The 13,947-nt window shown below is 41.9% G+C and overlaps 4 protein-coding genes across 4 annotated transcripts; 3 read left to right on the forward strand and 1 right to left on the reverse strand.

Annotated features, from left to right (window-relative positions):
- The first annotated feature begins 3,710 nt into the window (after nt 1-3,710).
- On the forward strand, nt 3,711-4,099 carry LOC101172305 (histone H4). The gene has a single exon (XM_011480746.3). It carries the CDS (start codon nt 3,741-3,743, stop codon nt 4,050-4,052), a length of 312 nt encoding a protein of 103 aa, XP_011479048.1. The 5' UTR covers nt 3,711-3,740; the 3' UTR covers nt 4,053-4,099.
- Nucleotides 4,100-7,385: 3,286 nt separating this feature from the next.
- LOC101172789 (histone H2B 1/2) lies at nt 7,386-7,898 on the forward strand. Its single transcript, XM_004065535.4, has one exon. It carries the CDS (start codon nt 7,402-7,404, stop codon nt 7,774-7,776), a length of 375 nt encoding a protein of 124 aa, XP_004065583.1. The 5' UTR covers nt 7,386-7,401; the 3' UTR covers nt 7,777-7,898.
- A 1,405-nt stretch (nt 7,899-9,303) lies between these two features.
- LOC101172554 (histone H3) lies at nt 9,304-12,247 on the reverse strand. The gene is made up of 2 exons (XM_011481633.3): nt 11,868-12,247; nt 9,304-9,663 (listed from the first exon to the last, which is right to left on the reverse strand). Exons 1-2 carry the CDS (start codon nt 12,209-12,211, stop codon nt 9,351-9,353), a joined length of 657 nt encoding a protein of 218 aa, XP_011479935.2. The 5' UTR covers nt 12,212-12,247; the 3' UTR covers nt 9,304-9,350.
- Nucleotides 12,248-12,548: 301 nt separating this feature from the next.
- Nucleotides 12,549-13,693, forward strand: LOC111947388 (histone H2A-like). The gene has a single exon (XM_023954455.1). The coding sequence runs from the start codon at nt 12,565-12,567 to the stop codon at nt 12,949-12,951; it is 387 nt and encodes a 128-aa protein (XP_023810223.1). The 5' UTR covers nt 12,549-12,564; the 3' UTR covers nt 12,952-13,693.
- Nucleotides 13,694-13,947: the final 254 nt, after the last annotated feature.

Here is a 13,947-nt window from a genome sequence, read left to right on the forward strand (position 1 = left end):
AAGAAAAATACACTTTATTTATGTTTCTGTGACCATTAATTTATTTTTGGGGAAAAAAAGCTTTAAAAGCTTTTCAACATTTGTAACAATTTAAATTTAAAAAAGTGTTGTATTTTTTTCTATAGAGAACTTTAGCTTCTTTACTTTCACAAACAAGTTCCTTTCAAAATAAGGCACACTCTGTGTCAAATCAGATCCTCCTTCTGCAGTTTTATATGGAGTCAGATTAGTTGTTAAAGCGTTGTCTGTCGGCAAAACAAAAAGTTTCATACTTGTAGTACTTAAATAAAAATGCAAGAAAAAACAAGTCAAACATGAAATTTCCATCATTATAACAACAACTACAGTTTTTTACAGCATCGATTAGAATATCTACTTAACTTAAGTAATGTGCTTTTAATCAAGTTAAGATTTTTTTAAAGCCAAAGACACGCGATGTAGGAATAAATAATCCACATGTTACAGACTCCTTATTTATACAGTGTCAATTGCGTCCTTTTTTGGGGGTAAATATTTTCTTCTGACAAAGTTTGTGCACTGTTGACTCTGTCTTACAGCCTTTTAATCCCATCTGTGTTTAACCAACACAAAAACAAGCTCCTGAAATGCTTAAGCACACATGAAAAGGCTAATGTGGGGGATTTAAATAAAGCAGTTTTGGATTTTTCTGTCAAATAACTGTGTTTGCAGCCACATCATCAGGTAACTAACCATCTCCTGCAAAAACAACCTAGTTTGGTTTGATGTCCCCATTCATCTTTAGACCAAACACAAAGCACATCCAACCGTTTAAATTATAACTTCAAGTTTGAAATAATATATATTGCAGCTGCAATAAGTTATAACATGAAGATAAAATCTTCCTGGGAGCCAGTTTAGCTTGTGCTGGTTTGCGGCGCCTTCCGTCCATGAAACCCGGGTTCAACTCCAGGCTGCTCCCTGTTCCCTTCTCTACCTCTGCCGGTTCCAAGCCCGGTTAGAGAAGGTTGCGTCAGGAAGGGCATCCGGCGTAAAACATTGCCAAATTTACCATGCGACTTGTTCGCTGTGGCAACCCCTGATGGGAGAAGCCGAAAGTGGAAGAAGAAGAATGAAGATTAAATCTTCCAACCTTTAAAAAAACAGAATTTCAGTCAATCTATCTTGGTCCTTCTCAGAAATCTGGCCTGTGACACTAAATCCCAAAATGTCGAATCCACACCTGGTTTCTTTAATGTTTTTGGACATTTTTGTTTCTTTCTGATTGTCTAAAGATGGCCTCTTTCATAGAGTAAAACACTTCATGAAAATAAAATAACAAGACGCTTAAGAATAAAACCTAAAAAAAGAATGAAAATGTGTTGTTTTTTCTGTTCTGTCTCTTTTCACTGTAACCTGAGCAAAGACCAGAATTTGAGACAATTCTTGCCCTAAACCGTCAACTTTAAAAGTCAAACTTGTTTCAAATGAGGACAGAAAGCTGTTGGTGTGTGGCTCCCAGGGGTGAAAAGTCAGTTAATGGGAAAATTTGTTTTCAAGTTATATTGTAGGTTGCAAAACAAACTGTACCTAAATTGACATATTAGTTAGGAACCCACAAAAGCTGTTAAAAAAAATTTTTTGTGAATGGCAAAAGTTATTTATTTTTTTTTACATGGAGTCTCCCTTGTTCTACACTCCTGCATGTCAAAGCGCTTCAGGATCCTTTCAACATACCTCTCTTGAGACATTTTTACACAGCCATCAGATTGGCTGAAGTCTATGCCTAGAAAGTGTTTTAATTGACCAAGATCCTTCATCTTAAACCTGGTGGAAAGTAACGCCTTCACCTGGTTTAGACTTTTGATGTTACTGGCTGCAAGGATAAGATCACCCACCCAGATGACGATTATTACCTTTTCTCCCTGTTTCGACTCTTTTGTATAGACACAGTGGTCTGCTGGGTTCTGAGTAAAATTGTTATCTGTCAGACATGTGTGAAGCATCTCATTCCAATTGCGCCCCGACTGTTTCAGACCATAGATGGATTCTTTTAGCTTACACACCAGGTTTCCTTCCCCTTTTTCGTAACCTTCAGGTTGCTCCATGTAAATGTCTCGATCGATGGGTGCATGCAGATAAGCTGTTTTGACATCCATCTGGTGTAATGTTAGGTTGTCTTGGGCTGCCTTCTGCATCACAACACGTACACTGGTCAGATTAGCTGTAGGTGAGAATGTCTCGCCAAAATCAATCCCGGCCCTCTGACTATATCCTTTAGCCACAAATCTGGCCTTGTATTGTTCATGTTCATCATTGTTCTCCTTAATGGAGTACACCCACCTACCTCCCACTGTCTTTCTGCCTTCTGGCAATGTAGTCAGGGTAAAAGTCTGATTATCCTCTAAGGATTTGATCCCTTCATCCATAGCTCTCTTCCACTTTCCTGATTCTGTCGATGACATAGCTTCTTTAAAGGTTAGTGGCACACCACAAACTGTTCGGTAGCAGTAGTCTATGCTAGTGAGCATACTGTCTTCCTCCTTGGCATCTCCCTGAATATAATCTTTCAGATACCCCGGGGGTTTACGTTCTCTGGTGGGGTATTTCCTACTGCTCGAAACCTGTGTCATCACTCTAGGGTGTTCTTCTGCGTCATTTTCTGGTGACTGTAGATCATCTGTCTGTTCATCTGTGATGGGGCAACTGGGCTGCAGTGCCTCTCTCTCCTCACAGTCTCCTAAGGAGTCAACATCTAGCTCCTGAGTCTGGGTCTCGTTCTCACAGGTTGTCTTTGTGATGAATTTCACCAGTCTGTGCTTTTGTACTTTCCCTGTACTGGGATAATAGACCAGAAAAGGGCTCCCAGGGGTGAAAAGTCAGTTAATGGGAAAATTTGTTTTCAAGTTATATTGTAGGTTGCAAAACAAACTGTACCTAAATTGACATATTAGTTAGGAACCCACAAAAGCTGTTCAAAAAAAATTTTTTGTGAATGGCAAAAGTTATTTTTTTTTTTTTAAAATCAAAGAATAAAAAACACATTTCTAAAATCAATAAAGATTTTTCTTATGGAAACAAAATGTGAAATGAAATTATTGTTTACACATTTCTTCCATCGCTGTCAAAGTAAGAACAGAGACAGCTTCAGAACAAAGCGGGAATTTGAGAGGTTAAGAAATCCTTCACTACTCTTCTAAGCTAATGCGATAATTTCCACTATGTATTTGTATATTGACATTTGAAACTCATGAACGTCTCGTGCCATCACTCTTGCTTGTTCATCCACAGATCCAGAAAAAGCAGAAAGCAGTATCTGTTGGATGCAAATTTACATCAAGCATTTTCTATCATATCCAGGGCTGGAATTTACTCACTTTAGTATTAAGTACAAGGACAGGATTTTTGGTTAAAAGTTTATTTCCGGTTTAATTATGTTTGTGTGGGTGTGTGGTGGGTTAGGAAGTTGTGAGCATTATGCATGGATCTATGTTGTTTTTGTCGTGGTCTTTGTTTTGGCTTTTCTCTTTAGGTTTAAACGTAATCTTTAATGCTTTAACGCATTTGGTGCTACAAATGTGTGACGCTTTATGAAGAAAAGTTTGATTTGACTTTTGATCCACCCCTGGAGGCGCCACTACCAAGTTGTCACCTCAAACGCAAATTACTCACAAAGAAGAAAGAAGCCCGCCTCTGTCTTCTAACACGTCCTCGGTCAACAAATAAAACCTGCTGTCCGACTGGTTGCTCTACAGTTCTGTGTCAGACACAAGATATCAATCATGAGTGGAAGAGGCAAAGGAGGCAAAGGGCTCGGAAAAGGAGGCGCCAAGCGTCATCGCAAGGTTCTACGTGACAACATCCAGGGAATCACCAAACCAGCCATCCGCCGTCTGGCTCGCCGTGGGGGCGTCAAGCGGATCTCCGGTCTGATCTACGAGGAGACTCGCGGTGTGTTGAAGGTTTTCCTGGAGAACGTGATCCGTGATGCCGTCACCTACACCGAGCACGCCAAGAGGAAGACCGTCACCGCCATGGATGTGGTCTACGCTCTGAAGAGACAGGGACGCACCCTGTACGGCTTCGGCGGTTAACTTTACAGCTTGATCAGAGAGAAACAAACGGCCCTTTTTAGGGCCACCCAAACCTTCTAAGAGCATGGATCCAGAGTTCTTATAGTATTGATGAAGCTTTTATTGCTGCACACTTGGCATATAGCAACGATTGCTAAATTTATCAATTGATTTCATAAACCTTACGCCGAATGGTTTCGTTCAAAACAGGTCCTCTTAAGGAACACCACAAATTTTCCTATACGGGTTCAAAGTTATTGTCCTGAGGCATGACTGCCGGTTGTATTCACTGTAATCTAAAAAAATGTACAGCAGTGTTGTGGCTAGCCCATTGAAGAATACCGTAATAACTGGGATTTAACTTGAATTTAATACTTAAACAGGAAATCGTCTGGGTTTTTGAGCAAACCGGTCGTACGTTCCTGGAAATAAAGACCTGTTCTCTACGGACCAATCGCTTTCTGGATGAAAAAACGTCCGAAATCGGCGAATTTTGGCTTTTATTCGATATTTCTCCGTGGATCGTTTCCTCAACAGGCGCTGCCATCTTGTCTTCGTCTTCCCGGCCTAATTGACCAATGACGGGACGTTTTAGTTGCTTTCTGATGCGTCGACGGCTCTGACTGGCTCTGTCTGTACCACGTGGTCAGCGTGTCGGATTCCCTAGAACAGGGGTGGTCACACTTTGATTTTGTGAGCACTTTGGCATGTGAGCTGCCAAAAAAATAGATATTCTAATCGACAATGCCTTGAAGATCTACTTTTGTGTGTGTGTGTGTGTATATATATATTTGAATACTATCAGTAAATGTTTGTTAATTAGTTACATGTTTATTTGAACATTGTTGCTTATGTACTGATGATTAAAAACTACACAGTGAGATTACGCAAAGAGACTCTTGCATCAACAGATGAGGCATTTTATTTCAAAGACGGAAAGCAGCGACTATCGTATGTCATGCTCTGTTGTAAACCGTGCAATGCGTGGATGATGGCATTTCTAAAGCGCTGCTGGCTCCGTATGAAGCGCGTGCCAAGGGAAAAAAAACACAGCTTCCTTAATTAACTCGTATTTATCGGGCGGGAACTGCAGAGCCGATAGCAGGAGGAGACACGGGGGGCAGCTTCAATAAACAATCCGGTTGTCTGGAGTGGTATTCAGCCGGGGACTTGACGTGCTGTGGGGCAGAAAGCGACTTTCTGATGACAGAGAATTTGAGTTCGGTGAATTTAAACATGCATGTGCAGCGACATATGTACTGTATTAGAAGATGTCCGATTGGCCGTTCTGCATGTCAATCAAGTCCCGTACTTCTGGGTGAGGATTTTGATTGGCTGGTGGATTTTTTTAGAAGTACTTTTAATGTAATTTATCTTTGCTGGCCTGCGATCTACACTCACGTCCTTAAAGATCGACCGGTCGATCGCGATCGACCACCCCTGCCCTGGACACCAAAAATGGCGGACCCACGCTAAAATTTCACAAACAAATCTGAAGAGTTTGCGAAAAAATTTGTGTTAAAATAATGGCGGTCATCGTCATTATTGAGCGTGGTCACGACCTCAGTTGTGAGAATACGATAAAAAAAACATTTAAGTGGTCTTTGCTGGAAGAAAAAGACAAATATGGTGATTTCTTTTCATCGTACATTCGCAAGACAAATGTTGGATGTTGGATGGTGAGTACAGTTTTTGTTCCGGATTTCACTGTCAGCCGTTCCAATACAATTAGTTACAGTGGAATTTATGCAGAGATTAAAACATGCCAACTGTTTTATACAATGTTTGAAATTGCCATTTTATGTCAAGTACGTGAATGGTTTGTATGTACCGTTTGTAGTAGTTTGTTAAATCTGGTCCGGGATCATCTTTATTTCTTTGATCAGTGCCCCATTGATTGACCAGGAGAATCCCCCTTGTAGATTTTCTTGGTCCCTCTGCAGATTAACCAACCACAAAACTCACTGCAGTCAGTCTCAAAGATGCAGATGAAAATGAAATATACTAGTAATGCATTTTACTAAATACATTTATTTACTTTTTACAGTTCATGCCTGGTGTACTTTGTATAAATGTATTGTCAAATATGGGTCCAGTGGAAAAAAGAGGCTCCATGAACATGCAGGCAGTGAGTCTCACAAAAAAAGCAAGCAACACAGCAGAATCTGCCCAAGTTGCCATCATCTTTCATGTCTCCAAGCACTTCTCAATCAGAGTGCCACTTCCCTTATCGTGCTGCGCCAAATGTAAAGCATGATGATGTCAGGTGTGCCAAGTCTGCAGAGGAACCCCCAGAAGTAAGCATGGTAGACAGAAGATCCCATGCTGAAGGCAGGACGCTGGCGTTTCTGGCAGAGCAGGGTTTACCACTAAGATTAGTACCTCAACTGATCGCCATTTCATTTTTCATTTTCTGCTGCTAAACTTCATTGTAACCTATTATTAACTAGGAGTCTTCCAGAACAAGTCTTGCACTACTGTAGGACCATTACTGAGTTTCTTTTTGTTACAGATAATGGAGCTTAGTTCTAAGACTCAGTTCTTTGATTTCTTCCACCCACAAGTTATGACAATGGGATCGAATAGTTACGACTACAAAAAATGCATTGTGGGAAACTGTTTCCTGTCAGTTCTTGCAGTCTTGGTGATTCTGAATAGAAACGGCGGGCGCCCAATTAAAGAAATCTGTATTTTGTAACTTTCTGAAAATAATTGACAAGATTTCTATTTATGATTGGTTGTGGTCATTGAACTCAACATCCTTCATTACTTTATCATTAGAAAATATTTTACTTGAAACATTTTATAATTTCATTTGTTTTTCAACTGATTATTTGGTTTTATTGCTTCACATCGGACAGACATCTACATTTATGCCACAAAAGGAGCTAATACAGGCATCACAAATTATCTGTGGTTTTATTGTTGCCCCTTAGAAGTTAATTCTGGGACAGTGCACATTAAAAGTATCACCACAATTAACCAGAACAGAACAGCGGCTGTTTTTTTATCTGATTTCCTCCGACTTTAAAATGTTCTACCTTAAAAGTGAAAATGACAAAAAACGAAAAATATAAATCCAAAGGACGTATAAGAACATTTCAATTCTAAGACAATAAAAAATTAAAATACCAATTGAGGCATATTAAAACTCAATCGAATGTTAAGAACAACCACAACTTCCTGTTCAGTGTCGTTACAGCCCAGTGTTCCCCTTTTTTTCCCATCGAGAAATCTGATCTTGTAACGATAGAACAGCTCAGCATATCATTTCTGGGGAACGACACAGTCTAATTTACATCCCGCGTGTATAAAATCAACCTCCGATCACTTCCTCCTCCATTCTCTGTTGAGAAACCTGAGAGGAATCATGCCCGAACCAGCCAAGTCTGCGCCCAAGAAGGGCTCCAAGAAAGCCGTGACCAAGACCGCCGGCAAAGGAGGCAAGAAGAAGAGAAAGACCAGGAAGGAGAGCTACGCCATCTACGTGTACAAGGTGCTGAAGCAGGTCCACCCCGACACCGGCATCTCCTCCAAGGCCATGAGCATCATGAACTCGTTCGTCAACGACATCTTCGAGCGCATCGCCTCCGAGGCGTCTCGTCTGGCTCACTACAACAAGCGCTCCACCATCACCTCCAGGGAGATCCAGACCGCCGTGCGCCTCCTGCTGCCCGGGGAGCTGGCCAAGCACGCCGTGTCCGAGGGCACCAAGGCCGTCACCAAATACACCAGCTCCAAGTAAACGGACCCATGTGATCCACACAAACCAACGGCTCTTTTCAGAGCCACACACCTGATCTGAAGAGCTCAAAATTCCTCTTTCTCTTTAGTGTGCATTTGAAACTGATTTAACCGAGAGCAAAATCGATGCAGTACATGGAAATCACTTTATATAACAAACCAAAGTAAAAAAAAATTCTTTCTCAATAAAGACTCGCTCTGGACTTTTGCAATGCATATCGTTTTGAAGGTTACTTATCGGCATGGGAAAGCGAAGAGACAAATGAGATGTTAAAGAGGCAAAAGACCAACTGCAAGTAAGTTTCTTTTTGTAAAATATACAAAATGTATGACAAGTTAATCAGACCATGCCTAGTGAAAAACAGCAAACACACCACTAACATTGTTCTACGTCTCCCTCTTTGTGATGCATGGAATTATCAGTTTGTATTGTACATCTGCAAATGTTTGGTTTTGATGCTAAACATTAATCAGTATAAAAAGATACAATGAATGATTTACGTGAAATAATTTCTAATGATAAAGTAAGCTGATGATTCAAATACACCAACCCTTTATATCACATGTGTCAAACTCAAGGCCCGAGGGCCAAATGTGGCCCGGCATGTCATTTTGTGGCCCGCGAGAGCATAGAAGTTTTCAATTTCTTAAAATAAAACATAAAAATTGGTGTGTATTTATTCATATCTAAGGGGAATCAGACTTCAAATATCAGATTGGGATTTGGCAAGTATACATTATGTCATAACCTAACCTGATAGAATCAAATTTAAAAGGATTTATGCTAAAGTAACAAGCAAACATGTGTTTTCTATGAAACTGCAATTGTCACTTTAAAAAGTTATAAATGACTTAACATTTAGTAGTTACATTTATTTTTCCATTTAGTTACATGTATAAGTTATATCTGGCCCTTCAAGGACAGCCAATATGCTGATGTGGCCCTCGGTGAAAATGAGTTTGACACCCCTGCTTTATATAAACAAGAATGAAAATCCTTTCTCTTGGTAGGTTTCAATGCAGCATGTAGGTATGCCTGTAGTCCAATGTATTTGATACATTCTCAGTGAACCATTTGGTGTAACTGACATGAAATCATGAAAACTATTGCAAAATATAGCAAGCCTTGCAGATAAACAGTATGTCAAGTATTCAACTTGTGCTTCATCAACACTAATCAGGTGTAGGATCTATGCTCTAAGAAGGTTTGGGTGGCCCTAAAAAGCTTCGCCGATTTCAGACGTTTTCATCCAGAAAGCTATTTGTCCGTAGAGATCGGGTCTTTATTTCCGGGAAGGTACAATCGGTTTGCTCAAAAACCTGGACGACTCACTGTTATAACTTTGAACCTGTAGAGGAAAGTTTGTGGTGTTCTTTAACAGGACCTTTTGTTTTGGACAAAACCATTTGGTGTAATGGATATGCAATTAGCAAAATTTAGCAACCATTGCTTTATGTCAAGTGTGCAGCAATAAAAGCTTTCATCAATACTATAAGGACTCTGGATCCATGCTCTTAGAAGGTTTGGGTGGCCCTAAAAAGGGCCGTTTGTTTCTCTCTGATCAAGCTGTAAAGTTAACCGCCGAAGCCGTACAGGGTGCGTCCCTGTCTCTTCAGAGCGTACACCACATCCATGGCGGTGACGGTCTTCCTCTTGGCGTGCTCGGTGTAGGTGACGGCATCACGGATCACGTTCTCCAGGAAAACCTTCAGCACACCGCGAGTCTCCTCGTAGATCAGACCGGAGATCCGCTTGACACCGCCACGGCGAGCCAGACGGCGGATGGCTGGTTTGGTGATTCCCTGGATGTTATCACGGAGAACTTTGCGATGACGCTTGGCGCCTCCTTTTCCGAGCCCTTTGCCTCCTTTGCCTCTTCCACTCATGATTAGCAGTTTGGATTTTCAAAATTATGGTTGAGTTCAAGGATATTCCCCCCTTTTAATGTTGCATCTGAGGACGTGTTAGAAGTCAAGAGACGTGACTCCTCCTACTTCTTCTTCAGTCTTGTTTTTCATTAGTGGCAGTTATTCCCCTCCTTGTGGTCTGCTGTAGAAATGTCGGGCAAATTGTGAAAACTTAACAAATCATGACCATGAAAATGGAGAATCTTAATACTCCTCATGATTAGGTCAATATTTTAATTTAAAAAGATCATATCAACATTCAAACAATCAACAAAAAAATACATAGAAATATAAATACATAGAAATGTAAATACATATTGAAATATTTTAAAATATCTAGAAAGCCTGCAGAATTATATAATCATAAAATGAACTATAGATTAGATTAGATTAGATTTGTTTATTTATCCCACGAATGGGAAATTTCCTTGGAGTTTGGCACAAGTATGTACAGACAGTAATGACAAGTTAGACAGACACACATTTGAAAGAATATATACAAAAGTAAGAGTGTTCTGATAAATAAACAGGGAAAGAGATGTGCAGGTATATAGAGGTCATCTGTATATACAGTTTTGTACAGTGAATAAAAAACAAAAACTATGAAAACTATTTACTTAGGCTGGTGTTGAACAGCCTGATAGCAGCTGGGATGAAGGACCTGCGATAGCGTTCCTTCTTGCATCGTGGGTGCAGCAGTCTGCCACTGAAGGAGCTGCTGAGGTCTGAAACAGTCTGGTACAGTGGGTGAGAGGGGTTTTCCATGATTGATGTTAGCTTGGCTAACATCCTCCTCTCACCCACCTCCTCGATGGAGTCCAGGGAGCAGTCCAGGACAGAGCCGGCCCGTCTGACCAGCTTGTTCAGTCTCTTCCTGTCTCTCTCCGAGCTTCCGCTGCTCCAGCAGACCACTGCATAAAGGATGGCTGAAGCCACCACAGAGTCATAGAAAGTTCTTAGCAGTGTCCTGCACACCCCAAAGGACCTCAGTCGTCTGAGCAGGTGGAAACGACTTTGGCCCTTCTTGTACAGGGCATTTGTGTTGTGTGTCCAGTCCAGTTTATTGTTTAGGTGAACACCCAGGTATTTATAGTCCTCCACGACCTCAATGTCCAAGCCCTGGATGTTCACCGGTGCAGTCAGATGTGGTTTCCTGCTGAAGTCGATCACCACCTCCTTCGTCTTGCTGGCGTTGATGTGCAGGTGGTTCAGAGCACACCAGTCCACAAAGTTGGTGATGACCTCCAGGTACTCCAGATCGTTTCCCTGAGATATCCGCCCGACAATGGCTGTATCATCAGAGAACTTTTGGAGGTGGCAGCTGTCAGTGTTGTGTGTGAAGTCCGATGTAAACAAGTGTCGGGGATTTGATTCCTAAACAACATCTCTTAGGCATTTCCAAATACCAGTTTTAAGACTAGAGATCGCTCCCCTTTCAAGCTGCTGCTCTGGTGTTCTGCTTGTTTCAACCAATGCTTCTAAGTCTTAAAAGTTATTTAAATAAAACCCACATTTATCTGCTTTTCTTACTTTGAAACACTGACAGAAAAAGTATTGCTAGTTTATTTTTGCAATGGCCAAAAATTGCATTTAATGTCTTTTGTAGTACTGGACTTATGCTCTTTGGGCTTCAAACATCCCAATCGTATGCCTTAAGGCTGATGGAGGCCAACCGTGTGATGCTGGTTCTCGTGCATAATTATGGAATAGTTAATTCATCCAGTTGGCATCCAAGTTATTTCATGGCATCTGGACTCAAAAGCTTTGTCTGTACGCATTTTACTGTCTTACATTTGTATATTTTATGTAATTAAACTTCCTGTACAGTCTAGAATGATTCTGTTCATCAATTCATTACAGAATGTTTACTTTTGCACATGGTTTGCAGCGGACAACATGAGACGCTATATGACCTTTTTCAGTCTTGTAGCTATATGACCTTTTTCAGTCTTGTACGTTATGTTCACATGAATTTTGTTTTGCAGTAAGTCAGTGTATAATTCCAGCGGTGATGAGTACTTTAAAGTTTATTATCACTGACAAGTGAGGATTTGTGTTCTGCAGATGTGTTGGTGGCTCTTAAAAGAGCCGTTGTGTTGCTTTGTGTTAAGGGGTGTTTAAGCTCTCTCCCCGCGGATGCGGCGGGCCAGCTGGATGTCTTTGGGCATGATGGTGACCCTCTTGGCGTGGATGGCGCACAGGTTGGTGTCCTCGAAGAGCCCCACCAGGTAAGCCTCGCTGGCCTCCTGCAGAGCCATGACAGCAGAGCTCTGGAAGCGCAGGTCGGTCTTGAAGTCCTGAGCAATTTCTCTCACCAGCCGCTGGAAGGGCAGCTTGCGGATCAGCAGCTCGGTGGATTTCTGGTAGCGACGGATCTCACGGAGAGCCACGGTACCGGGACGGTAACGGTGAGGCTTCTTCACTCCTCCGGTGGCCGGGGCGCTCTTACGGGCAGCCTTGGTGGCCAGCTGCTTCCTGGGAGCTTTGCCTCCGGTAGATTTACGGGCGGTCTGCTTGGTTCTGGCCATTTTACTGACTCGTCTGTCTTTGCAGAATCATCTGCTTCAGTAGCGGAGTCTCGCTGCTCTTAAAGCCGCCGAGAAACTGACGCAGCTTAACAGATGTGGATCCTGATTGGACAGCGGCTCTTCCTGCAGCTCAAAGAGACGCCTCGCGCCCGAATGAGAACCGCTGATTGGACCAAGATCCATTCAAAAAGACCGCTGATTTTCAGAGCGGACTCCTCCCGCTGCTCTGCTGGAAGCCTGTCTTCTGATTGGTCTGGCAGGAAACCGACCCGCGCTCGCGACCATTTAAAGGAGGCAGAGCGACTCTGCAGCTCATTTTCTCTTCTGTGTGGAACCTGAAAAGAACATTAAATATGTCTGGACGTGGAAAGACTGGCGGAAAAGCCCGTGCCAAGGCAAAGACCCGCTCCTCCCGCGCTGGTCTGCAGTTCCCCGTGGGTCGTGTCCACAGACTGTTGCGTAAAGGCAACTATGCGGAGCGTGTGGGAGCCGGAGCCCCCGTGTACCTGGCCGCCGTGCTGGAGTATCTGACCGCTGAGATCCTGGAGCTGGCCGGAAACGCCGCCCGCGACAACAAGAAGACCAGGATCATCCCCCGTCACCTGCAGCTGGCTGTCCGCAACGACGAGGAGCTCAACAAGCTGCTGGGCGGAGTCACCATCGCTCAGGGCGGCGTGCTGCCCAACATCCAGGCGGTGCTGCTGCCCAAGAAGACCGAGAAGCCCGCCAAGACCAAGTAGATACTTAATGATCCACCAACAACACAACGGCTCTTTTAAGAGCCAAACACGTCTCTCTTTCAAAGCATCATCCTCTAATTATATGCTATGTTAAACATAAAACCTGGCATATTTAATGTCTCTAAACCCTTTGTAGGATTTACTTAACACATTTCTCTTTACTGAAGAAACTGCCCTGCGAGAAAGATCTTCTGATACAAATGTTGATAAGCTTTGTAAGCTTCTTTTACCTATACTCTGTGGTTCACAAGCGCTTTTTATTTTTTATAGAAATTTTACAGAAAAGCTGTTTGCACTGAGTCGACAGACATTTAATCTGTGCTGTATATCGTGTGTGTGTGTATACAGTAGTTGTGAAAATAAAGTTGACTTGACGTTGCATACCTAACATAATTGGTCTTTAATTCTTTTAGTATCTAAGGCTTTTCAAAAGCATTGGGTCAAGTTTTTTTTTTTTGCACATATAAAGTTATGCATTTCGAATTCTAGCTTTTAGCCCATGATTATTTGACAAAATTGAAAAGAAATTAACAAACTGTTTAAGAATGCCATTTATAAAAAAGAAATCGTGCAAATATAATTGGAAGTGGGTGAAATACCATGACTGACGTTAAAAATCGCAATTAAGCAAATTGAATGATCGGCTTCCATTACATTTCTTAATCATCTCAACCAGGCCCCTGAATCCATGTAGGTTTTCTTGAATTAATCAATAGGTGGCGATAGTGCAACAGGTCACTGTTAATGAACCACGACTAAACCCGAAGAAGAAAGGGATGTTCCATTAAAGCTTTAGACAGCAAATATTGAAACTGTACAAATGACAATACAGCAGCTATTTAAAATCAGTATTAAACCTTGAGCCTTCTTTATATGATTATGTCTGGTCCAATAATAAGAATGGGTCTCGTGCAGGTTTTTTGCTTGACCATAATCGTATCGGTTCACCCCTTCATCGTGTTCCAAATGGTCCCTTCCTTGAATCAGTAGCAGCAT

This window comes from Oryzias latipes, chromosome 1 (assembly GCF_002234675.1).
Source record: "Oryzias latipes chromosome 1, ASM223467v1".
Lineage (NCBI taxonomy): Eukaryota > Metazoa > Chordata > Actinopteri > Beloniformes > Adrianichthyidae > Oryzias > Oryzias latipes.